Source organism: Diachasmimorpha longicaudata, chromosome 13 (assembly GCF_034640455.1).
Source record: "Diachasmimorpha longicaudata isolate KC_UGA_2023 chromosome 13, iyDiaLong2, whole genome shotgun sequence".
NCBI lineage: Eukaryota > Metazoa > Arthropoda > Insecta > Hymenoptera > Braconidae > Diachasmimorpha > Diachasmimorpha longicaudata.
In genome coordinates, this window is record NC_087237.1 from 697,287 (window position 1) to 724,895 (window position 27,609).

General features: G+C 35.1%; 2 protein-coding genes across 3 annotated transcripts; both read right to left on the reverse strand.

Annotated features, from left to right (window-relative positions):
• Positions 1-846: 846 nt before the first annotated feature.
• Positions 847-7,508, reverse strand: LOC135168305 (uncharacterized). Its single transcript, XM_064132339.1, has 7 exons — positions 7,351-7,508; positions 4,880-5,115; positions 4,540-4,681; positions 3,331-3,642; positions 2,414-2,561; positions 1,720-1,991; positions 847-1,200 (listed from the first exon to the last, which is right to left on the reverse strand). Exons 1-7 carry the CDS (start codon positions 7,456-7,458, stop codon positions 967-969), a joined length of 1,452 nt encoding a protein of 483 aa, XP_063988409.1. The 5' UTR covers positions 7,459-7,508; the 3' UTR covers positions 847-966.
• A 355-nt stretch (positions 7,509-7,863) lies between these two features.
• LOC135168304 (uncharacterized) lies at positions 7,864-14,196 on the reverse strand. 2 transcript variants are annotated; one of them, XM_064132336.1, is made up of 9 exons: positions 13,805-14,194; positions 13,056-13,213; positions 12,537-12,647; positions 12,354-12,467; positions 11,111-11,572; positions 10,094-10,214; positions 9,685-9,815; positions 9,495-9,609; positions 7,864-8,351 (listed from the first exon to the last, which is right to left on the reverse strand). In XM_064132336.1, exons 1-9 carry the CDS (start codon positions 13,961-13,963, stop codon positions 8,184-8,186), a joined length of 1,539 nt encoding a protein of 512 aa, XP_063988406.1. In that variant the 5' UTR covers positions 13,964-14,194; the 3' UTR covers positions 7,864-8,183. The 2 variants fall into 2 exon arrangements, with proteins under 2 accessions (XP_063988406.1, XP_063988408.1); XM_064132338.1 differs by lacking the exon at positions 7,864-8,351 and adding an exon at positions 8,453-8,913 and having other exon boundaries at positions 13,805-14,196.
• Positions 14,197-27,609: the final 13,413 nt, after the last annotated feature.

Here is a 27,609-nt window from a genome sequence, read left to right on the forward strand (position 1 = left end):
TTTCTGGATTATTTTCATTATTTGTAATTATTGTGTCGTACTATTGTATTTATCAGACCGTCTGTACATTCGATAATAATTCATTTTTCCGCATATAAAACGGATTTCTAATCGTCTCTTTTCTAAATGTGGCGAAATGTCTTCTGCAATTTAGAGGGAATGGAATAGCCGTTATTTTGCGATATTTAATTGATTTTATTTATCAACATCAGTGATATGATTTTACGAAAACTTACGAAATTCAAAGACGTTGAGTGAATTTTCAAGCTAAAATATGAAAAATTGTATCATTGGTCGATTTTTAGCGAGAGGAGTTATTGTTTATATTCATAATTAATATAGTTGGTTAAGATCTTCAATAACAAAAAAAATTATAGACAGTTTAGTCAGATCGGAGCTTTGAAAATAAGATTTTTCAAACTCTTATTAAAATATTTTCCTGATTGTTGGACGAAAGAACTACAAGAAATGGTTTTGAATGTTTTGTTCTATATTTTCTGTTTTAGATACATCTACTTCTTCACTTCACAATTCTTGAATATTAGAGATTTCATTTAATTGCAGAGATGGTGAGCTAATTTTGGGTTGATTTTTTGGAGCATGAAACGGGCGCGTGAATTAACAGGTCAAAAAACCTTGCGAAATTATTTCTTAATTCTTTTTCTGTGAAAAAAATCAGATATTTTGTATTTCCTAAAATTTATTTGATCAAACGTTAGAAAATTGATTTTTAAGCAAGATTGTGCCACGCGTTTCATTAAAAAAATTATTTTTCACTTTCTTCACGTCTGTAAACAGCGGCACAGGAAGTGCAAGGAAAATGGCCTTGAAAGAAAAAACAATGAAGGAGATTTGCTATAGCAATATATTTTTCATTAATTAGGTAATAGCAGCTCAAAAAATATTTAATTTTCAACATAAAGTTCAATAATAATTTATACAATCGTTGAATTGATGGAAAATATATTAGCTGAACCAGGGCTCATTTATTGCTTTATCAGGTGGAAAGAGCCGAGCTCCGAAGTTTTCGTTATCGATGATTTTGTATCCATATTGTTTATACTGCCGGACGTTTTGCTGCTGTGCCCGTAGACAGTGCTGAAAGATGCTTCTTATTACTGGCCGAATTTTAGACGCATTGGCTAACGTTGCTAGCTGATCGAACTCAGTCCATGACGAATATCTCAAGTGCTCTCGTCTCTGGATGAATCAATGACAAAAATAAAAATTTACATGGCATCCTCTAATAAATGCTCTCAAATCATCAATGAAATAATTCCCTGTTCGAGAAAACGCTGTAAACATATCGTTTTCCATGAATTTCTATAAATTGATTCATCGGAAAAATTGAAAAGAAAATTACTTTTCCAAATAAAGCATCTGGAAACCTATAATAGATCCAGACCTAAGAATTCTTCGAGATTACCAGAGAACAGAATATTATTTTTTCACAGGGTTACTTTTTCTTGTACTAAATTAAAAGACCGGATACCTTACAGTACTGAAACATCTTGGAAAATTAGCATTAAAAGAATATTAAATCTGATTTTTTTTTTAACTAACTTCAATAGTTGAATAAGTTTTTTTAACCGTAAAAAGACACAAGATCGTGTCAAATGACTAGACCACAATTGACTTAATTTTTTTTGTTCAGAATTGTCAATAGTTAGCAAAAAAAGCAAAATAACGGGGGATGTATAAATAGTATTAATTTTTTACTGGAATTAGTGCAGCCAATAGCTTTCGCTTTTGAGCTTCCATATCCTCTCGCATTGCCTCCGATGAGGGTAATTGCAATCGTCCCTCCAGGAGGCCCACAATGTATTGGGCGTGTAATTCGGCAAGTAGAAAATTCAAACTGTCTGGTACTCCCATGAAAAACAAATTCGGGCTAGTTATGTGGACTAAATACTTGTAGAGTGGCTCTACGTTTTTATCGGCAGTCGAAAGCTCGATTTTTTTCGATAGAAATGGATAGGCAAACTGGTAACCTGGAAATTTAATGCGGAGAAATTAATTTTTCTGCGTTTGTAGAGTCACAAGAGAAATTTGATAGAAAAATTCTGAAATGAGAAGTAAAATAATTCACAATCAACCGGCTGGGAAAAATCCTAGTGCTGTTGTGGGGAAAATAAATTTAATTGTCTGTTAGAACTGCGTTGTCTCTCACAGTTATTAAATTTGCTCTACAAAACTGTGTAATCGAGGGGATAATTGAACTTTTGAATCAACGAGGTAATTTTATCAATAAGTAACAAACATTGCGGGTGAAACTGTAATTTTAAAAATTCAAACAGATACAGAAATTTCGTTTCATCTGAAGGGATAATTTCATGGAATTTTTAGTAAAACGACGACCTCGTGAATGTGAAGCTGCGTATGAGCCTAGTAGGTAGCTATTGTTGATAATTACCAGTGCAGTAGATAATGTCATCGACTTGGACACTTGTGTCATCCGAAAAGGTCAAGTTATTCCCAGTAATATCGATGATTCGTGGTGTCATTTCGATACCGGATAGCCACCTCTTCCTTCCGTAACCTCCTTTGTCACTCAAATAGACCTGTTGATATATCAAAATTTTAAAACTTGAACAAATCTTTAAATCACATTTAGTAGTAGACGCTTTCTTCCATCACAAAAACTATTTTTTTAATATATCCACAATCTTTATTATATTATATGTTAATATATTAATATATTCTACATGAAATATATGAATATAATTTGTGCAAAGACCTATTGGATTTAGAGAACTATTTATTTTTTCCATGCCGTATTTCTCCCATCGAGTAATTTTTAGAAATTAAAAAATGTAAGCGGATAGCTGCAATTTTGAAAAAATAATTTCTCTGATAGTACTTTGCGTTAACAAGTGCGGTAACGATGTTTTAATGTGCGTGGACATTGGATAACGAGTAGCAGGCAAATTTTGTAATCACACAAGACAGGAAATCTATTCCGCACGTGTTTTCTACAGAATTTTCCACTTTAACGTGTGTAAAAGATGAATGACGCGGGCCAGTGGACGTAATTTTCGCTTTACCGCACGGAATGATACAACAAAAACATTTTTTCTTCTTATTTACTTGAAGTTTTTAGAGCTCAAGTCTTTAATAAAGTTGAAACTCGAGAATAACGCGTCGATTAGTTGAATTTTACACAGAGACGAATATTCGATATATTATCTTTGACTTAATTTCAGAGCGACGTGGGGTTCTAGAAAATTTAATGTAACTGTTAGGCATTTTCTCCTAAAAGTTTCATTATTTTCGTGAACTCTAATTCTCGTAATTTTTATTGAATGTTTAGCTCTGCGTATTTATGAGTACCTTAGCTGCATGTTCTGATAGTTCCAAAGCAATGTCACGCCCCGAAGCTTGGGCACCAATTATGCAAACTCTCCTGCCAGAATATTTCTCCGGGACTCTGTAGTCATGGCTGTGAATAGCAGTCCCAACGAATGTGTCACTACCCCTAATGGTCGGTATATAATTCACTGAAACGTGTCCAACGCTTACAACAACAGCATCAAAGCTATCGATGGATTCTTCGTCATTGATGAGATCCTTGGAAGTAATCCTATAGGTGGTTTGCCCACTGGGTGATATCTCAGGTTCAACGTCTGTCACTAGAGTGTTCAGCTGTGGGCGTCAGTATGTAATGAATAAAATTAGCTCTCAGAAAAAACAAAATGGCTAAACAAGACGAATTTTTTTATATACAAATAACGCATTCGGTCCAGTCTATTTCCAGATATTCCCCATAATCATTTTGCACTAAAAATTGAATATTTCCAAAACTAACGATTCAATTAAATTCATTTCGATTACCATCCGTTGTAGCGATGAAAGGAAAATCTCGTCTGATTTTTACGTGAACAGCTTGATTTTCACACGGGAGAGCGGGCAAAAAACATTTTTTTCAATAAGAAAAGTGACAATAATTGCAATTTTTTCTAGCCCTCACTTCCAAACTTCTGATTGATTCACATAGACCTAATCATGTCGAAAAAGATGAGAGATGGAAAAACCGAATACCTTGTTTAGTTTGTGGAGATATTTCTGAAAAACAAATTATGAATAAATCGATTTCCCAAAAACTACTTGACCGACCGCGTTGAATCTGGGTCAAGAGTTATGCTCAACGCTTACCTACTATCTGACAGAATTCCCAATTTTTCGGAACTTTTTTACCTACATATATATTTTTTTAATTAAAAAAAAGATCGCTGGTGAAGAAAGCCCGCGGACAGACATTTTAAAAAAAATTTGTATTTACCATTGTAGACCATTCTTCATCGTTTCCAAGCAAAATTAGATTTTTTTTTTAGACCAGGAGTGGATGGAATTGTATTCGGAGGAAAAGAAACTTCTTTTGCCAAATGTATTTTCCTTTAGTCAGGAAATTTTGTTGGCAAAAAAAAATTTTTTTTCTCAGTACAATGCTGCCATCCGGAAGTCGAAGTACTCGAAAGGGCAAAATTGCAACATCAATTTTAATTAATAGGAAGACGACATTTATCCCAATGTTGTTCCTACCTTTATGTGCGGGAAGAGTTTAAAATGCCGTGTAAAGTTTTGTAAATAACTGTAAATCACACGGTGAGAAACAAAGGAAGGTTCATTCAGCTGTGGGAACGGAAAATCCTCCAGCATCATAACCTCCTTAGGTACATTTGTCCTGAAAATTGCCAAAAAAAAATTTCAGCCACAAAATTGTCGATTCATGGTGAGTCAAGTCACCAGTGCTTGACAAATTAACCGGTATCAATTTTTTTTATTAGATTAGTATCAAGTTCTACTTCGAAGAAAATTTTCTAGATATTTCTAGCGCATTTTTTTGCGCATATGTTGTATTTATTCTGGAACAGTTACTCACTTGAGGTAATCATAAGCAGCAGTGTGCATCGGAACTCCATTTGCATCGTTACCTGTAACATTTGTGTACACCCACAACCCTCCGACTTCATTGGTCCGTTCAAAAACGGTTAAATCGAATTTGTCCAATTTTGATGAGAGATATCTAGCAGTTATGAGCCCACAGGGTCCTGCTCCGATAACAGCAACTCGTATTTTGTTGCTTGGCACCGTAATTGTAGTTGTCGCCGGTTCATCCTAATAAATTTTTGTCTCTAGTTTAGATTACAAAATTCTGCAGATGTTTACAAATCCCGGCCAAGGAATTTTCAATATCTTTCGTCTGCTACAAATTTTTTTATTTTATGTCCCAAAACTTGAGGCACTCTATAAACGGACGTCAAAGTACTCGCAAAATCGGATTTTATTGCTGAGAAAATATTTTAATGACAGTTAAATTCTTTTCTAGAATAATCTAAAATCCATGAGACTGCACTAATAACGTCAAAATAAGCAATTTAGGCCAAGATTGAAAGTGAACGTGCGTATCAAATCAGGTGAAATCATAATTCTTTTTGGAAATGAAATTATTCAATTTATGCGTAAGAATTTTCACATGTAATACCACAAGTGGTTCAAAATTATCGAATATTTCCCGATAGATTCGTTGCAAACAAATGAAGGAGTCAAGTTTTTCAGGCTAAAAAATCACGAGTGCGAAGCACTCGTGATTTTTTAGCCTGAAAAACTTGACGACTTCATTTGTATGCAGGGAACCTAGAGGGAAATATTCTATAATTTTGAAGCTCGAGTGGTATTCAGGGGATTATTTTTCCTATCCAAATTTCGGCCAAGAGAATTGTGCCATGACATGAAAAGAGGTTTATTTGGTTAGGTGTCGTTTGTTTATCAAAATTATCAAAAAATTATCGCATAAAATACCGTGTTGGCTATACAAAATAACGTCGAATGGTGCAATCCTATTGGCCAAGATTTGGATGGGAAAAATAATCGCATGTAATACCACAAGAGCTCCGAAATTATCGGATATTTCCCGATAGGTTCGTTGCAAACAAATGAACGTGTCAAGTTTTCCAGTTTAAAAATCACGAGCGCGAAGCGCGAGTGATTTTTCTGGAAAACTTGACGAGCTTATTTGTTTGCAGGGAACCTTGAGGGAAATATCAGATAATTTCGAAGTTCGAGTGGTATTCGGGGGATTATTTTTTGCATCCAAATCTTGGCCGATAGAATTGCACCATGAGACATAATTTTCAACGAATTGCCATTTAATCTGTCAGATACAATTGAGGGTTACTTCAACATTTGTTTTTTTTTATATATATCAACATGCAAAATTTCCAGTGAAATTTCCAAGAATATCCGCTGAAATACCGTGTTGACTATACAAAATAACGTCGAATGGTGCAATCCTATTGGCCAAGATTTGGATGGGAAAAATAATCGCTGATATTCGAGGTAGGCTATACAAAATATCAACAAATGGTGCAATTCTATTGGCTGAAATTTGGGTGGGAAAAATAATCCTTAATATTCATTGAAATAGTTTTTTTTTCAACCTGACTTAGTAAAACTTTATGACGCCCAATGTCACTATTTTAGACAAACAATAAAATCCAAAATTCTTTCTCTCATCCTTCTGCAACTCTGGATCTTTAAGTGATTTCATAGAGATAATCCGACTACTTTCTCAGTTGCTAAATCATTTTATAATTCCATTTGACCCTTCCAGACAGATGTTTTTTGGGGAATCGTGTCCAAATGACCTTACCCTCCCCCTTTCTCTATTTGCACCTCGTCAATCAAATGGCATTTCTAGAGATTTTTCTTTTCCATTTTTTTCATCCTTCCCACACTTCTTCCCAAGTTGTCTTCATAATTTGTTCTACTCCTCAGTATCATTCCAACAGCCTGAATAGTCACCTTATCGGAGGTCTCGAGACTAATTATATTTGTTTATAATAAATTCAATATTTGAGATAAATCATGAGTATGATTCATCCCCTTAGCACAAATCCGCTACACAAGCAACACTTCGGCATGTAGCAGAATTGAAAATACTGCTCTGTGTAGGTGACAAAACCCTGGATCTTACAACTCCAGAGTGTTCAAATCGAACACAGTTCTAAACCAATTCAATACAATAACCATGAGTGAACTGCTGCAATAATGATGAGCATTAAATAATTCATTGAAATTTCCGCCTTAAAAAAATCGAAAATTTCGAAAAACGAAATAATTATTAATAACGTTCATTCAAGGTTACATACAAAATACTGATCCTCTAGAATAATATGATTATCATAATTGAACCCCAACGCGATCCCCCTTGGGAGTGATGAGACCGAAGAAATACAATTTTGAGACACTTAAAATTTTCCGAAAATAAATGGTTATTTGGCAAATATATTTTGTTTCTCAGTTTAGACAGGGAATAAGCACCGGTAATAGGGAAAAATATGGTATTCTTACCAGAACAGTCGGACTGCAGCATACAGTAGCTAAAAGGCAGCATGTCAACCAGTGTCTAACGAACTCTTTCATATCGACTTCAAGATTAAGACTATTGGTGGCAATCATAGGTTTAGCATTATAAAAGCTCGTCAACCTCTACGTCATCACAACATTAAAATTATTGATAAGGAATACTCAAGGATGACACATTAAAAAGAACTTTATATAGCAGTTTGTCACAGCAATAAAAATCAAAATAATAATAACTAAAATGTTCTAGATATGCCTTGAATTGTGTAGAAACCAGTTAAATGACTGAGAAAATTATCGTGAATTATGTGCTATAAGTTTAAATTACTGAAATTTCCATCATCTGAAGTTGGTGGGATAATTCGAAATTTAGATTGATAATTTATTTAGAGAAATAACTCGAGGACATACAAAACCGAAAACCACTAGTAATAAATCGAATAAATTATTATTATTACTTTCCTGTTAATACTAGAACATTCTATTTATAATCTTGAAAAATGATTTTTTACATTCTTTATTACACATTGATTATGGAACATTACCCAATTATAAATTAAATAAAAAAGTCTTGTTTATCACATAATCTCAATAAATAAATCTACAAGCTTTTTTCGGGGTCAAAGAATGATGATATCTCAATGGTCTACATAGAACACAAAAATTCATTATTGACAAAATATGAGGAAATCGATGAAGAAAGTGAATTATATAATGGCGGATGCCATGTTGTCAATTTTTTAATTAAACTGTTCACGTACTTAGTGGGATAGTATTCACAGTGAAATGCCTGATTTCCCTCTGATAATATTCATTCAGGGCTAAAGATTATTTTTGCTATTCCTGATCCTTGACCGTTTCTTTCGTTCTAACGCCTCGAACTTTTTCAACGTCCGTGGGTCCTTAGTATATTTTGTATATTTAAAACGAAGTTTGTAGTTGAAATAGGCACATAACTTCGCCGCTGTCCTGTGTGGGTGTAATAAATCCTGAAATTCAGATACATGAAGAAGACGAGCAGAATTGGTCAAGAGTAATTTGCTGATACTGCGAGAAAATTTAGTAAAACGGGCGGATTATTTTTTTTATTGAATCATTCGATGGTTTCCAATAGTGCCAATGATATGAATGAAAATCAAAGAAACATTTCTTCCAATAGTACCGAAATAATATCTTCCTGAATCAATGCAAATTCATTGACTTCGATCTATTGCTAGTCATTTCCAGAAATTTATTGCCTTGAAATATCCCCAATATCATTAAAATTAAAAATCATTTATTTCTTTTTAAAAAATATTCCTTTGTCGCTATCTAAAAACATATTTTTTTGATTCACTCTTTTTTTGACCAGTGTGACGATACGAAAAATGTGGGGAGTTTTAATCGATCGCCTGATTAAATTGTATACTTCAATCGTTGGTTCGGCGGGCTTCAAACAGAAACCTCATGATTCGATCATATGCGGGTTCAAATTTATCGTATATTTCTTTCGATGGCCTGAATCTTTAATCGCATGTAATTAGTTATTTGAATGTATCGCACTCCGCCGATCTGAAAAATCATTGTAGATGACGTTAACGTAATGGCAAGCAATAAAATATGTTCAAAGAATGACTCATTTTCAATCGGATATGTCATTATCTACACTACGGAATCCACTGCTAAAATAAAGATTTAAAATGTTGAAATAATGGGATTCTATTTTTATATGAAAGAACATACATTCAACGAAAGATAGTCCGTAGAATTTACCAGATTTGTCTTTCAGTCCGGGTTTTTGGATTTTTGCTGAAGCTTTATTATTTTCATTGTAACTGTCATTTTTTATCGACATGTTCAATACGATTTCAAACAATATAATTAAAATTGTTTCCAACTTACCAATTCTGAACCCACCCAGTCAGTTTCTGGTAGAAACTTTACAATATAATTTTTGATATTTTCTTCTTTCCATATTTTCACCGTAAATAGAATGAAATAGAGTAATGTATTGTAGAATCGTTAAAAATTCATGCCCAAGTATTTTTGTGTAATTCAACAGGTTGAATTAGTTGCACAAAATAATAAGATGATCCATATTACCCAGATGAGATTATGAAAGAAAACTAAAAGAGGATGACATTTTGATATACCTTGTTTTCAACTAGACATTCCTCCCAAACGCTTTCCCCTGTTGCCCGATGAATAACATCATTATCGACGAGATATTGAATGAGAATTCGATCTTCTTCTTCAGTATATCGACTCCTGAGATAATGGAGAAAAAAACAATCAATAAATAATGCAAACATGTATATCTAACACAAAATTGAGATTCCTTACGTCATTCGTTTTAGCTTTTTTCCTTCGGCCCTTGCTTCTTTCATGAATCTTTGAATTTTTGGATGATTCTTCAAATGACTCGAGTAATACCGGGCTAGACTTGCTGGTCCACAAGTTAGATCAGGGAGAATCTAAACCAAATTATATTGTTCACCACTCTCTCTTGAAAAGGAAGGTTTCGGGTAGACGAAACGTGTCTTAAAAATGACGCTTTCACACGGACAAAAATATTCAGGAAAAAATACAAAAGTGCATAAGACAATTTACGTGAGGGTATGATAACGTGTCACAGAAAATTTAGATAAAAATTAATAATTAATTCGATGCCGCTCAGCAATTACGGAAAAAGTATGTAATTATATTGAATATTTCAATTGAATATTACAATTTTGCAATTAATAAATATTACCTTTTCGTCTAAGAACTCCTGCCATATATTTTTTCCGGTATTTGACGGAATTACTTCCTTTTCTATAACCCAGCTCATGATTTTCTCACGGTCTTCTTCCGTGAAAGTCGTTTTGATTCGTCTATCCCCAAAAAAATTGTGTAAATGACGTTGAGTTAATGTTCGATGCGGCATAAATTGCTATCTCTCAATGTACGATAATACGATATTGTACGCCAAGGACGATAAGTACTCAGTACTTTTTTCCCGTGGTTGAAATTTCCCATTGTAGAATGAAAAGTGCTCATTTTCCATGGGCTTATCAAGGAACAAATTATGAATTTTTTCGTACTCATCTTCAGTGATCGGACTTATTCTCCCGGGCAAAAGCTCCCCAGCTGTAGTCCCCTAGTACGATAATCCCCCGACATAATCACCCGGTTAAAAATATTTTTTGTCGAACCTACCCGTTATTTCGTTGTGAATTTTGATGGTGTTAGCTAATTTCTTTAACTCCTTCTTTCGATGTGTTATTTGTTGTGCTTTTGGCTATTCTAAAGGGTATTATCGGTGTCGGTAGCAAGTCTATGGGACAACCGGTGTATGTGAGTACGAGGGAGAGACTCTTTTATTATGTTTTCTTTGTTGAAATAAGAATACATTTACTGCACGGGAAAAACTAGTATTTCTCGTGAATTGTTCCATTTGTAATAGTGATTTGTTTGTACTACTAATCCATATTTATTCGAACTTGTTTTTTGTGTGTTAGATAATAAATATTCTCTTTTTAATTATTTCATTTTGTGGTTTCATTGTTCTTCATTGACGATATCACTTTTCTTTATTTTGAAAATTTCCTATTGAGATGATGCTGAGAGAAATTTCGGTTTAAGGGATTTTGTCGAAGAGGCTTTGGTTTGGGAAAATTTTTTGGGAGGCAATTTTCGTTTGTTTGATTCTTTTCGGGTTTTTTTTTGCACCAGAGAATAAGTCCTAGAACCCTGATCTTCGGTAACGGTGAAATTTTTAAAATCATACTTCTCGTTCTGCCCACCCACTGAATGGGGACGACGTCGAAATCTCGATGGTACAAGGTCATCATTCGCAGCTGCTTCTACATCGAAATTTGCCTCCGGTTTTATAGCACGCCTCACTTTGGCAGTATCTTCAGAACTTTCACCATTTTCTGTTATAATTGCAATTAAATCATCCCCATCTTGGTCATTTATGTGAGCCTCACTTTCGGTGCCTGTCGCTTCAGTTGTATCCTCGGGATGAACATTTTCTAAATTTCTGACTTCCCGAGAATCAACATTGGTTATTGTTGCGTTGGAGGAATTGGTATTGAGTGTCAGCTCCACCTGTGTTTCGATAATGGGGGGGAATTCGTGAGCTGGATTTTCCTTACTGGAATTGTCAGCTTCTTCATTATCGCGGTAGATCCTCAATTCTTCGCCCATTATCAAATTCGCCGTTTGTTTATTTATGAGAACAAGGGGTCTAGAAGTGGAAGACGGCGCGTGGTATAATAATTTAGAGAAAATTTCAACTGGGGGGGGGGGGGCAATATAGCTTGGTATAAATAACTAAAATCCATTTGGAAATGAAATTTGAATCCACAAGTATCTAAAGTCCCTGGAACTTCAATACGACGTCTATGGAAATTCTAGGATATTGTCGTTAGAATTCTATTAATTTTTTGCGCGGATTCCATTTTACAGTTAATCAGATAGTCGTCAGCTTTCGATTTTTCTATTTGAATATGTTCATTGTCACCTAGTGAAGGATTTAAATAATTTATTATGGCAATGCTCGACATATTCTAGAGAAAGAAAGGATTTAATAACTGAAATATGTGGAAGTAATGTGCCATCTCTTCATGTTATTTCAATATGGTCAAATGGTCTTAAGTCCAAAGATCTAAACGCGATTAAAAAGTTTTTGAAAACGTCCAATATTCAAGTGAAAACCAAGATAATGAGTGTATGTAAAACAAATTTTGATATATTGTCAATTTTCTTTAAGCTAAATAGCCCGTCAAGGGTTCTGAAGCTAAAAAAAAATTTCCTTATGATAATTTCTACGTCGTATACTTTTTACATGCACAGTATCCAGAGAGTTTCAATAGTTACAAATGGTTACAGATTCATTTTACTTTGCTTCTAAAATTCTTTAATTCAATAAAATAAGTGAACAAAAACCTTTAAAAAATTGATAAAGTTCTTCATGGAAAAAATTAATCAATTCGTTCATATGTAAATATCATTCTGCCTTGACTTACTTGCAGCTCATTGGTTGTGGAAATTTATTATTGTTTTCTTTAATGGTTTCCCGCTGAGAGCTTTGGTCATCTTTCGGAAAAACTCTGGGCGTTTCGTTTATGGATAACTCACAGCTGGAAAGACAAATTTAATTTAACAAAATGCTCAAGGGAATATTGATGAATTACTTTGGTTGACATTACTCGCAATCCATTGAGTCCTGATCGTGATCACTCCTATTTTCTCCAACTGCTGAACGTGCCGATTCACGGTTCACAAAATTGGCAATTGGTGACTTCATGGACACCTGGAGCCTAGTTACGTAAAAAATAAATATTTAATGAACGTGTTGTAGGAATGTTTTGACCGAATAGGCTAAGAAAAATTTTGTGTAACAGGATAAAAACAAAAAAATAAAATCTTCTCGTCTTTCTCAGAGCCCCGAAGATTTTTTCAATTCCTAAACAAAACAATTCTACTGACTTCCGGGGATCCTAGAAAAATAGAGAAAATCGACGTGTTTTTTTTTATTTTACTGAACTTTACTTTCCTCAGAACGTTTAGACAGACAGCTTTTCATTTTCCCCGAAGTAGTAAATAAAATATTAATGCTACCAAAAGTTCTTAAAATTTCTTACATTATTTTGAAATTCAGTATTAACAGATTTATTTAAATGGAAATGTTTTGAAATATTAGAAAATGAAAGATAAGAACTACTCACCTATAGTTAATTAAATTCTGACGTTGTAGAGCAACAATGCTATCATAAAAAAACTTGATATTGTATAGATCGTATTTATCTGTGATAATTGGGCGACCAGGATCGCGGAACACAAAGGTATCTGGAAAGTCGGGATGCGATAATTTCCCTCCGTAAGCCTAAATCAGTAATTGTGTGTTAATGAGGAATAGATAGTAACATATTTCGATACAAGTGTAGAAAATTATTTTTGCCAAATATCCATTCCCTTCAGAGAAGTATTTTTATTTTCAAAAATATATTTCTTCGGTCTAATTATTCCCAAGGGAGATTGAGTTGGGGTTCAATTATGATTATCATATTGCTCTAGAGGATGAGTATTTGGGCACGTCACCATGAATGAACTACATTAATAATTATTTACTTTTCCTAATTTTCTTGAGGGAAGAGTTTCCATGACTTGTTCAATGCTCATAATTATTGCAAGAATCCACTCAAGGTTACGTTAACATGATTATGTTTTACAACAATATCATTGACGCAATTCAAACCTTATCAGAATTGTCAGGGAATGACTTGATTTCAGAAATGAAGAATTGAAAAAATAAATACTTTTCTGAAATAAATGGATATTGGGCGACAATAATTTTATGGCTTTTTTATACGGCGCAATAAAAAGTTGACGTTCAACTCTAGTAATTTAGTACAGTGCAAACCCAAGAAATTAATTACAATTAATTACAATTATTTTCAATGACCTGAAAACTCACCTCGATAATTTTTACAATCTCACATGTCTCACAGGAATCAAATCCCATCAAATAAAATTTAAATGGGGCTCCATTCACGATGAATAATTTAGAGTTGAACCATGATAAACTTAAACAATTGAACCCCAAAGGGCTCAATGTATTGGAATTTCTATTCATGTTGACCCTTTACTTGATTTATTTTCCGCACTGCTAAAGATCAAACACCTGTTTTAAATAAAGCAATTTGCTGGATGCATGTTAAAATTAACAATGAAATATATTGAATGGTTTTTGGAAATGTTCAAGCAATTGTCAAATACATTAAATATACTATATATTTGACTCTAAAATCTTTTCGTCCCGACTGATCAAGAAAGAAAATAAAATTGTGTAAACACTTTCGAATGCTCGATTTTCTCCCAAATTCATTTGGCAGAAGTAGGAAACCCCCACGATGTTTACATCGACTACGAACAGATATTGGCATATCAGTCATTCTACTATTGACTCTCAGTTGTGTTGTGATAGACGTCTCCTCATCTTTCCCTAGACTAGACGTAGAATTCTCGTTAACAGAAATATAATTTCACATCAGAAACTGACCTGATATGTATTGTCATATAAATATATAGTAGAGGTAAATTTAAAATATATGATTGAATAAATAATGATTTATCTGAAAATCAGATCAATCTATTCAGCGTAGAAATACATGAAGACAGAATGGATGAGGATATTCAAGAAAAATGAGGAAATAATTTCATACATTGGTCCATTTCATTTTTATGAAAAATTGCATAAAATAAAATAATTAATCAATTATAAAAATATAAGCGTGAATATTGCATACTTAAATGTATATTACTATATTATATATAATATTATATATAATATAATACATGCTACATATTACATATTTTTAAATGTTTTTAAATGTTTAAATATGTTTAAATGTTTTAAATGTAAGAAAATAATTGAAGTAAAAAAATGTATATTATATTGTACATAGATATACATATGTATTTTTGTATTCTAGCGAGAAATGAAAGTTTTTCTTTGCAATGCACAGAAGAAAATTGCAGCTGGTAAACAAATTAAAAGTAGATATTACTTGATAAATAGAATAAAGATTTTTCAACTTTTCTGAGAAATATTTTTCTCTGAAAAATACGTGATCGGTGCGAGGTTTATTTGTTCGCAACTTTTTTATCCTTATCAATTTTACTATTACTTACTATTAGGTTTTACGTTTCGAGTTCCGCAAACTTTCTCAATGCCTGTGGATTGTCAGGGTACTTTCTATAATTATTACGGAGATTCTTATAGAATCGAGCACGTAAGCTACTCAGCGTCCTGTTTGGATGTAAATTTGCCTGTAGTGAGATGAATTAAAAATTTATTAACATTAAATTCTTACAAGCTGAAGAAAGAAGGGAAAAACTTCTATCGGACAAGTCTACCTTTAGTGCTGCGAAACAGGATTTCCAAATACGACGACTCTTTGCTCGATGAATGCAATTGTTTTCAATGAGATAATGGATCATTAGTCGATCTTCCTTTTCTGTAAATGGGAAGCTGATGATAGAACGAAAATTCGGAGACTCACGGGAAAGATTTGTAGCCCGTTCAGTTGTACAAAATATGTATTAGTCTATGAGAAATTTCGTTGAAAATCAAAATTAAAGGAAAATAAAATGAATTTGTATGTAGAGAAATATTTTTTATCTAGAAAGAACTAAATGGGACTCTCTCTGTCTCAAAAGACAGTATATCGTCCCCCGACACCATGGGATCGAAAGAATTCATGGTGGGCGCTTAACTGATATTGTATTTTCGAATTTTCAACGGAGTTTGTTCTCAAAAATTGAATAATATTCTCTACGTGTACGTCTCTTTACTAAATTTTCTGGGTCCTCTTCCACTACAGCCATGATAGTGTGAATGAATGACAGAGGAAGAAATATCAATCAAATATGTTTCTGTCAATAAATGCCATTGGATTTATTTCCCTATCTGCATTATTTTCCAAGATATCCGCGAAAAATGGGCTGATCCCAAATTCAGGCCATTTTTCTCTAGGAGGCCCAGGAGCCAAGAAAAATGCGAAGAATTTAAAAATGGATTTTAGAATATTCCCGGAGCCTGAGGGGGGGGAGCCTGCTTTAGAGGCTTCAAAAAATCTATATTTTCAAGGTTTTTTTTGGAAAGGAAAAAAATGTCTGATTGAAATGAAACTCTTAGGATTTATTCTTATATATTTGAAGAGTCTTCTCAAATTTTTTTATTATTATACATTAGATATTCTTCATGTTTGAAGAAATTAACGGAGGCGCCTCGAGTGTGCAATCTCTGTGTGTCGGACAAGATGTAGGTCGCAATTTTCATGTGAAACAAAAAAACAAAAGAAATTTTTAATTTTCAATAGTGTAATTCCTAGGTGAACCACGAAAATTCAACAAAAAATGAAAAATTCAACAATTTTTTGCAGATTGAAACAAACTGCATTTTTAGAAAAAAAAAATTACTTTCAATCGTTTAAAAACCGGATTAATGTTAACTTTATTAAGATATGTTAGGTTCACCTGGAAGAGAATTTAATTCCAAATTGAACGCATTTTGATTCGTTTCGATAGGACGTTTACTTTTTTTCCTATCTTGTCCAGCAATTTGAAAAAATCATAAAAATGGAAATCCGGGAAATCGCGTGTCAAAGTTTTCGTGATGCTCGTATACCTGCTCAACGCTTGCTCACTATTTCGTCTGCATCACCGGAAATAATCCGAATTTTGTTCTGAAATTTGGAGACATATTCTTGGATAGTTTAGGAAGTGATTTACGCAAAAAAAAAATCGATTTTTTGAAGCCTCTAAAGCAGGCTCCCCCCTTAAAAAAATTGTAAATCGCCTGACGAATGCAATGTCGTTATCTTTATTGCGGTATCCACATTTTTTTCGAGATATCCACGAACAATAAATTGATCCCTATTCCTATTTCCGCATTTTTCAACAAGTCCTCTATAATTTATTTTAATGTCCATATGTATACCCTCTCGAGTCTTTACATTTCGGTCCCATCCCCTATACAATAAGTTTATAATATATAATGGATAGATTATAAAAAATTTCCTCTATTGAAAAAAACAGAAAGAGAAGAAAACTTGAGGCCTTTTTCCACTTTAAGATCCAGAGACAACAAGCCCTCTATAATTGTCATTATGAAATTTGATTTTTATAATATAACCACGCCATGACAGTTGAAAATTAACTTGAAAAATTGAAACCTGTCAAATATTTTCTAACGCATAATCAATTTGGAAATTTGGAAACTTCTTATTTTGAAAGACCCATGTACTTCATAACTATCGCAGTTCCATTGTTCAAATCGTTTCATTATACCTAAAATTCGGAGATGTTTTCCCTCGGGATAATAAAATATTTCCATTCAAATCATTTTATTGCGAATGTTTCGAGCAATAATCATTATCCCGCGTCCTTCAATAACGTAATGATGTCCAAATTAATCAGTTATTTTTTCTTCGAATGTCTCTCCAATTTAATTTATTGAACGAGCGTACAAAAAAAGTTTTTCTAAAGTCGAAACCTGGACCTCCTTGCGCAGCCTTGCATGCGCTTGTTTGCTATTTTTGCTATAGCATTTCATTAAACATAAATTTTCAATTTTTCGGCTAAAAACAATTCCGCACTCCATTTTCCCTTCCCACGTACCATAAAAGATGCTCACAAAGCGCGCGGTTATACCTAGAGTTCAGGAAAAATTTGCTGACAGTGACGATGAAAGAACTGAGTACATGAACATATATGTAGTTCATCCCTCGTACTATCATCCTATTTTACTCTTAGTTATGCATTTACGTCTGGCGAAGCAGACTGCTAGCATGAGCAAACAGAATATTGACATTAAGTCTACGTAACATCCTCCTAAACTACTTGAGTCTTTAACCAACGTTCCTCGGTATCCTCTGTAAGACGAACATGATGGAAATGCAGAGCAAAAGTTCTCTGAGATCATGTTTCCTCATTTCCTCATCCAACATCAAGTGCAATAATGCCTTTTGTGAAATGACTTATGGATACTTGAGTTGGCACCGTGTATTGAATTTATATCAGGTGTCTCATTCCGAAGCGTGAACAATTCCTAACTGTAAACTGGAGTTGTTCCGGGGCTGTCTAGTCTACGGTGAAAACTGTAAGGGGTGTGAACACTCCGGAAAAACTAGTGACATCCGATTATATTAATTAAATTACAATTATCAAAAGCTTTGAAATGGGAGGAAAAAATTTATTGCAAAAATCTCAATCCTATTTCCGGGGGGCTTCATTGAAAATTTGATTAATTGATTAGTTATTTTTTATTGTTATTCGATGTTTTCAATGATCATTCTTGTGATCCGATTCTGGTGACTAATTATTATAATTTAATTATTTATCTTCGTCGTTGAAAAAACTGAAAGTCTTGGATTTCTTGTGCCACATTTTTTCTATTCAAATTGTGTGAGTGGAAATTTTACTGCATATTTTTATTTTTATCAATTTTTAATTTAGAAGATGAAGTATAATCGAGAATAACCATTGGCACAGCAACGATTCACAATAGTTCTTGTTTTATATATTTTTAATCCATGAAAATAGTAAAATTAATAGGAAATTTTGGAAATAATTAATGATATCTTTTGGGCAAATGAAAAACAATGTTTTTCGTTGAGGATGGAAATTCCATTGGAATGGATAATAGTTTTTTTATCTACTTCTGCTCGCCTTTCGGTAAGGCATCTACCGTCGGTATTACGCCGACAGTCCAACAACCAGATCGTATTGTGTATAAACTTATCTAGATAGCAGCCTAACTCAATTCCACTAAAGTCGTTCTCCGTGTAGAAATGTTTCAATTCAAGCAGTACATGAACATGAATAGTATCGAAACCGTCTGAAGATGTTCTGCGATGTTTTATATCTTATGATTTGGATCAAACTGATACTCACGTTATGGACGCGCTTTTTTGAGTTGTACAAAATTTCTCTCCACGAGACTAAACGTGCGGTATTAATTATGAAAATGATGATTGAAAATTTCAAAATTAAATGAGTCCTAAATTCAAATTATTTTCCTCAGTTCCAGCTATCGAAAGTATCGATGTTTGTTCTTTTTAGAGTAAGACGACACCAAACGCGCTACAATCATAAAAAACAGTATTCAAAAATTTCCAAATTCAATGAGTTCTGAATTCAATTTAATCTCCTCAGACAACTGAACCAATAAGAATTTAGCGCGAGAGATTTTCGAAATTTATGCTTTTAAGAGCACGCTCTTCTACAAAATTCCCATTGGTTTCCTTTCTAACACCAAATTGTTAATCCTAACTCACCGATATCAAATAAAATTTGACCAACGGGTAAAACACACTGCCACTCCTGCTAACATTAACAGTTACTCAGATTTCGCGATGTGACTGGCCCTCACAAAATCCCCAAATCCACCCCATTTAGCTGCATTCACGATGTCGCCTATTTCCAAAATAATCCAAAATAAAATCGCCGAAGATAGCATCAGCAACTGGCGTTGTATGCGAAACCTCATTTTTTGTCTAAAAAAAAGCAGCTGATAATGTTCAGCCATTGAAATAATTTTATCAACGATACACCGTTATGACGAAACTCCACTCGTGTTGTAACTCGACCGCACCTCGTTATCGTGCGCGTGTTCGTTAGTCCAGTCTGGGTCGTATTATTGGAATGCATTGGGTCGTTGATATCCTGTTGTTACGTGTCGCCCGGTTAATGCTGTTGATTATGAGTTGTGACAGGGAGAACCCAGTGCTTGCCACACCACTGAATCCCCCTGTAAATTTATTACTTATATATGTACCAGTTGTTAAGGCACCAATGTACATCCAGACAGAAACGTGGTTTCGATTGTATTCGGTGGTGACCATAACATCTGGCTAATCAGAGTCCATGAACACCAATTATCGTAATTCTTCCTCCTCCAGCCTCCCACCCGAAATATTCTTATGCAAAGCCACTTTGCCCGAAATGACCAGCGGCTAGTGAAATTTCGTCCAGTCTTTTGCCGTGGAAAAAAATCTCCGAATTAATATCTTTAATATTCTCGGTGAATCACTCCCAGAGTTGGCAGGATAAAAAAAGAAACAAGCCCTTTTGGGACGGTGAGCTTGGACTGATTGACATGCTCCAAGAAGAATAACCCTGGCTCCTAGAAACTTCTCCATTGAATTCATGAATATGTAATAATGCAAATGCACGAACCTTACCGCCTCTACGTTATATTGTACTGAAGAAGTTCAACTAAACGTAATCTTATTGGACAGAGATCCCCAGAAATTCACTTGGCCAGATGTTCTCTTTTCTAGATTGCCACACGAACATTAACGTTGGAATCATCAGTGGGATTTTCGGTGTGTCTTGACTGATGGAAAGGATTAGTTGCTCTTAACAAATTAATTTTGGTGAAGGTACATTGAATATCGGTGAAGGTTCATTCGTTATTGGTTAATGAATATATATGTTTGTCACTGCTGCTATATACTCTCCGTTTACTTCTAAACAAAAAGTCAAAACTCGTCAGCGAATAGACTTTTCGTTTACTAGTAAACGAATAATGGCACCGCCCACCGCTCGCTGAACGTAACATCACTAACAAAAAGTATAGTTCGGATACACGTGGGTCGGGGTATTTTAACTCGTGTGATTGACAGCCCTCGGTGTCACACTCGTTGCCACCCCGTCGGACTTGTATCAAAATATACTATTTTGTTTAAGCTGTAACGAGACCGAATGCGCAATCCACGTGTTCTATTTGAATTTCCAATTAGGAAAAAGTCTTATATGTATATGAAGTTAACCGATAATTTATCCGTAAAGCTTAATCGATCGGGAAGGTTGATGAAAGTAAACCAGAGCACAATAGAACTTACACTCATTGATTTCTGATCGACTAGTAAAAGCTGATGAATAATGATATTCCAACGGGGAATGAAATTTTGGATGAAAATTAGAACTCTAGAGGATGAAACGTGGCACGAAATGACAATCAACTAGTTTTTAGGTCAAGTTTTGTTGGAAAAATTAAGCTTGGGAGGCTAATTGTTGGGATAAAGTTAACCCTCGTCCTGGACTTCTCATTCTTCCCTAAAATTTCCCTGAGGAAGGCCCCGAAGCCCTAACAAAATTTCCTCCATTGTAGACTCCTCTCCTAGAGGAGAATAGTTAATTAATTACCAAAATACTTGCAATACATGGAGCAGGGTATTTCTGCAGAAGGTAAACGAGCGAAAGTAATGGTGACCCAATTACCGAATAAGCATCTTCAACATCTTCAGCTGCTTGTTATCGACATTCTGGTACATCTCACCATTTCCTTTATCCCCGGTATCTCGAAATAGCATGTGATCTCATGAGAGTGTTTTCCCTCTACTTTCGTAGCTGCCTTATTTTTCACTCCATCTACAAGATCATTCACCGTGACACAATTCACCCATTACGGTACCCTCGTGTCATAAGACGGGTGTGATAAGCGATGCAGCATGGCATATGAACGAAGTTCCTTCCATTTCAAGGTGTTTCTCATGGCAGAATAATTTGCGTTTGTCCGTTGGGTGTACGTAACCCAGAGGCCAACTCCATCTGCGAAATAAAGGATTCCAATTGTGGGGATTTATCCCTTGAAGTCTAGTGTTCATCTTGTCAGTACACGCGGAACTTTCCGGATGACGTGAATTTTTTAATTCAATAGGTAGACGAGCCCTTCGGGCGCGATCGTATTTCGTATGAACAAACAAATGTCCGAAACTTTCATTGAAAAATTCGTTTTAATTCGATCGGATGGTCTTATTGTTCAATTCGAGTACGTGAAATTTTGAATAAAATTTCTAATTATTACAGGGGTAATGTAGAATCAGTTTCCAACAATGAACCAACAAAAAATCTGGAAATCAGGGAAAAACCTTCACAATTTCCGAACCCATTTTTTATTTCCCCATAAAATGAGAACACACGTTATCCTGTTCACCTTCACCTCATGCAATTCGTAAAAATAGTACATTTCGAACTCGACGCACGACATTTATTGCCACTTGATTGTCACATTCGATAAGTCACATGGAACGCCAAGCCGTCGGAATTGTCCAATGGTATATCTCGTAAATGTCCGTGGATTTTGGCTCAGCAGGTTAAGTGAAAAATGTCGACCAGCTTTTGAAAGAATAACGATAGGAGTGTATTGAACCTAATGTAGCATTCACCAGTTGCCCTCTCAACTTTTTCAATTTTCTCCTCGACTTACAGATTAGAGGTATGAGATAGTGAAACTCGTGCGCACGTCTCACCCTTCAGTCACTGCTTTTTTTTGGATATCAGATACAAGGAATATTTGGTATCCGCAAGTTTCGATATGGTCTCCATTTCCGACTGAAATTCATATTCCACCATTTGTCGCGATCCCGGGAAAGACTGTCCAAACTTGATCCCCAACACTCGTTTATTTTTCCTCCTTCAGCATTCACTTTGGAATACAAATTGACTTTTTTCTTTATTCATCTCATTTTTTTTCATGTTCCTTGTTTTTTGACTTGATGCCGAGTGACAAATGATACATCCGCACGTTGCGGATATGAGATTACACTCTCAAGGCATCAACGAACAACCCCTCGGTGGAGTTGAAGGGGATGTGGTTACTCGGTTTCAAGATTCATAACCAATTCAGATGTACATTCGATTACACAGAGTGTCGTGTCTCGGTGTTACAATGGGTTTCATCCACGCACTTGAATTGTAAATTTCTTATTATCAAATTGGGGATACTAGCGATCTTGTCGGGAAGTGCCAAGTTTTGGGGTGAGATGGGAGTTGAGGGTTATTGAAATCCTTGGGAAAATTGGCGATCAAATAAATTGGTTAAATTTATCGTAATTCACATCTTTTTTTCTCACGTCTGTAGGTTAAATCGAATGAATTTGTTGTTTTGAAAATATGTTATGGAGTAAAATCGTTGCGTAAACAATGACCGAGTCGATAACGTAATTTCCGGTTTGTAAAAATGGATTGACAATTGTAAGAATTTCCTTGAATAATCGATGACTGAAGGGGGAATATCGTAATTTTCATGATTTACCGTAATTTTTCCCTGACGATTTAGATAATAATGACGGAACTTTCAGGATAAATTCCGTGACCATTCCATAAAACTTCCTTCATCCATATTTCGCTCCGGAATTCCAGCAGCGAAGCGGGAGAACGAGATAAGTTGACCAATCTCTGAGTCGAGTTTTTGCGCGATATATCCGCATCTAAGAGAGGTAGCGAAATTTTTATCATAACATTTATTGGAGCCCTTAATTTACTCCACAAAAAAGGTTCCGATGAATCTTTTTCCATCTCCCCTGGATTTCGAGATATTTATCAAAAACTGGTCAATAATCGGAAGTGACGCATCTCATTTTACCACTTCGCTACTGAATTTTGTTATTAAACTTCCCACAATTCTAAAATGGCTGACATTGGATGTAGCGGGTATTCAATATTACCCCATTAAAATTCGACTTGAAGTTTCCCTTCTGTCATTCGATGGACGAACCTTCACAATATTCGCGATCAAAGTGTCAGAAGTTTCGGTAAAAAATTTATTCATGAATGTAGGGAGGAATAAACTATCATTTGGAAATTCAATAGTAATTAAAATTGCAAGGAAGTTGAGAAATCGTCCCGATAACAATAAAAGTTGCAGACTCAACTATTCCATCGATACGAAAATTACCTCACAATGTTGATGACAACATATGACATTATAAATTGAACGGCAAATTCTAGTTTAATCGGCAAAGCTGATTGTCCCTGTAAATATAATTTCTTTGACAATTCCCTTGTAGAGGAAATTACCATTGAAATTTCTCTCAGTACCGTATCCTCTTAATCCCTGGAGTACGAGGCCCTTCTGTTACAAAATACAGTGTGCGCTCAATACCACTACAACTGAATTATTTCTAATGCATAGAAAATTATGAAGTCGATATCTAATTGAAGCGACAGTATTGTGGTCTGTAATTTTGTTTGTTCAGTTAAATTATTCCAGATGGCTTTTGAATGCAAATATTCCCATTCAAATGGATCGATACAACACATCGACCCCGTACACGAGGGGTTAATGAAGAATTCCACTGAAATGACAGCGTGACATTATTCGTATTTGATAGATAGCACCCAGACTTTTTTCAACTTTATTCACAAAATTTGGAGCTATAACTGTCACAACAGTAGACTATTTTTTCATCCCTTCATGGCACCCCATCGACCTCCCTTGTCAATATAAAAAATCTCAACAACACACGCGAGAGAGCGAAGATTCGAGAAGAAAAAAAATCTCCCAAAATGGTCTCAATAAAAAATCTCTCTGAGATACCCGAGATATTCATCAAAAGCTCACCCTGAAGTAGAGTTGACTCCTCCCGTATCACCACTTCACTATTAAATTATGAATACAATACCCCTCATATATCCTCCCTCAACAAAAATGAATAAACCAAAAAAATGATTAATAAATTTTTCCAACGATAGTAATAACTCTTCGTGACGAATGGAGGATCATAAAAATCCTGGTATACGTGATAACATGAAATAAAAATGTGCACCGATAAATTGGAAAGATTCTCGGAAATATCTCGTCAAGTTTCGATGCATAAATTTGCGATTCAGGTGCACATATGCGAAACTATGTCGAGTCGATCGCTTTCACCTCGAACTACCTAAAAAGAAGACTCGAATAAAATCCCTTGACTAACACAAACTCGTCTACCTGAACCAGCCAACCCCTCACCCCTCAACTACGAGGAATAGTACAGCTTCAACTTGTCACTCGGCGTTGGATCTCCTCCGCAACAAAAATGATCGAACTCAATGGTCCATTTGGGGATTCGTACCCTAAATAATAGATCATCAATTTCATCCGTGACCACCATACCACCCCTTGGAACGATCGTTATACCACAGTCATGATTGCTCCATCAAAAATCTTCCATCGGTACTTTTTCAAATTGTGGAGTAGAACAAGACAGCCCGACGATCAATGCCACTCGACTTCATATATATGCGCAACTTTAGCGTATTTTGATGTCCCTCCTTTACCCCTACGTTTCCGCAAAATCTCCCGGGGTTTACGGTGCACCGTGACTCGTGTGACAATAACCCCCTGACCTATTTTTGAAACTTTCCCCTCTCCATTGTCTTCGGTCTATTTTGCATTTTGTGAATCTGTTGTCGGTTTCTCGAGTGGCTCTTTGGGGAACAACTCCACGAAGAGAAAAATTCTTTTAAAATAACGTGCCTGTTCCGTAATTTGCCAGTGAAAATAATATTCGGTAAAAATTACGAAACAGTTGCGCATTTTTTCAGTGAACTTTCAGTAGAAAGTCCTAAACGTGCCTGAAAAAGTGAAAGAATGCATAACTGTTCCGTCATTTTGACTGAATACTGTTTTGACTGGCAGATTGCGGAATCGGCACGTCATTTTTAAAGAATTTTTCTCTCGTGTGGCGGATGAATTTTCAGAAGATTTTTAGACTTTAATTAGATATAGTGGTTGTTACCGAGAGAAATAAAATTGTTTTAGAAGTAGACGGAGAGGAATGTTCAGTAAAAATTACGGAACTTGCTTTCGCTGATCGATTGCGAAAGTGACTAGTGAAATTTACGGGATTGTTTGGTGATTTTTCGTTGAAAATTTCGATCAAATTTGAAATGTTAAATCAAAATGTTGCGGAAAATATGGAACATACGTAATTTTTGTTTCCATTCTGGCGTTCACAAGCCAGAAGATATTCTATTTGGGGTCATGTGACACTTTGAGGTCCGTTTCGCACAAATGATTCGCACTTCCATTGGCCGAATTGAATAATTTCAATCAACTTTTCCTGTAGCCACAGTAGGGCTCATAAGTTTGGCCCTGAATATTTTTCAATTTTCTGAAACTTAATTCTCATGTTGTTGCACAACAAAAAAATCGTGACATTATCCGCTAAATTTGAATTTCCAATAAAGCAGCAAATGTTCGAATTTACTGAACCCCTTCGGTCGTAATCCAAGTTAAAGACAGCTAATAAGATAAATCAAAATAAACTACAAACGTCCATCATCGTGCGAATTTTGGCTTCATGAAATCCCTGAAATTCACCGTCAACCGAAAAATATTCATATCTCATTCAATAAGATTATTCAAATTGAAAGCCATTCAAAAAAACGATGTGGTGGAGTTGGGGTTGTCGAAACGAGAATGAAAAATGGGAGGAGTATAAAAAAAAAAATCTATTCGTAGGTCTCTCGGATTGTCGACTTAATGCATTGCGTTACTTAACGACTGAGCCCTGAGATTGGCCCGCGGGGGATATGCATATATATCGCTGTGCAATTGGATTTCCAAGGGCGTGAGGGGCTGATTTTTTCAACACCCCTCCCGCGAGACTTGCGAGTTATCGGAGGTTGGAAGCCACACACATGACTTGACGGGTCTGTAGTAGAAGGGGAAATGATAGATAAGGGCCTTTAAATGTCTCTCTCATTCACTCACACTCACCATCTCCTCCAAGTAATAACATTACAACCGGAAAATTTGAGGTCATGACGTGGGGGTGGGCTATATATCACGGGGATTTCACGATAATTGAAGTTATCTACATCGGCATTTTTTTTACAACCCTCATTTCGTGAAATGCTGAGGTGATAAGATATTTGTAGATCATTATTTTCATGAGACCCTTTGAGTATTATTAAAGACAAGTTTTATGCTAATTGCATGACTGGAGGGGATGGATCTTTACTTGAACAATCTGCATCCTTTATGTCGTACAGCGGGTGGTAAAAGGGGGATGGCTGGCAATTCAGGCCGCCATATAAACTCACAGTTGTTTTCAGAGTCAGCAGAGTCGTGGACGGAGTGAAGTGGGGGCTCTTAACAGCGGGTACGTTGAAATTTTGTTTGAACAATGTTGTTAAGCACCTAACCGACTATGTACCCCATCTCACTGGGAGCAACCAACTCCGTGTTCTCACGATTAATGGGCATTTGAGTTTGTTATCATTTCTGTAATTACGGAATTGAAGTTTCGAGGGGCGAAGTTGGGGTACATTAATCCATTACATTTGGGGAGGGTATTGCTTTGAATGTAGGTTGATGATCGTTTATTACTCGTGCATTGCTATGATTATTGGACAAACATTGCAGTGAAATTGCAGAGTTGTCAGATAAAGTTTATATACTTTGTTGATAATCATTCGTTTGTGTTTGTTAATCGTAATTTATGATGATTCATTTAAGTTAATGGTAATGATTTATTCATTTGCCCATGAGGTAGGGATATTAATTGAACACCCAATCAATTATCTCATCCCTTTATTTTTCACTAGAGATTGTTATCATTTATATGGTTATGAAGTTAAAGTTTTGAGCGGTGAATGGAGGGTAGATTAATCTAGTTGTGGATACAGGTTGATGATTGTTAATCACTCGTGCAGTGCTATGGTTGCTGGACAAACATTGCAGTGAAATTGCAGAGTTTTTAGATAAATTTGATGCAATTTGTTGATAATAATTGGTTTGATTTGTTAATGGTAATGATTTATTGATTTGCCCATGAGGTTGGGATATTAGTTGAGCACTTGATCAACTATGTCATCCGTCTAATCTTCCCTAGAATTTGTTATCATTTCTGTAATAACAGAATTGAAGTTTTCACCGGTGAAGTTGGGGCAGATTAATCTATTGAATTTTGGGGGCTATTGTTTTGGGTGCATGTTGATGAT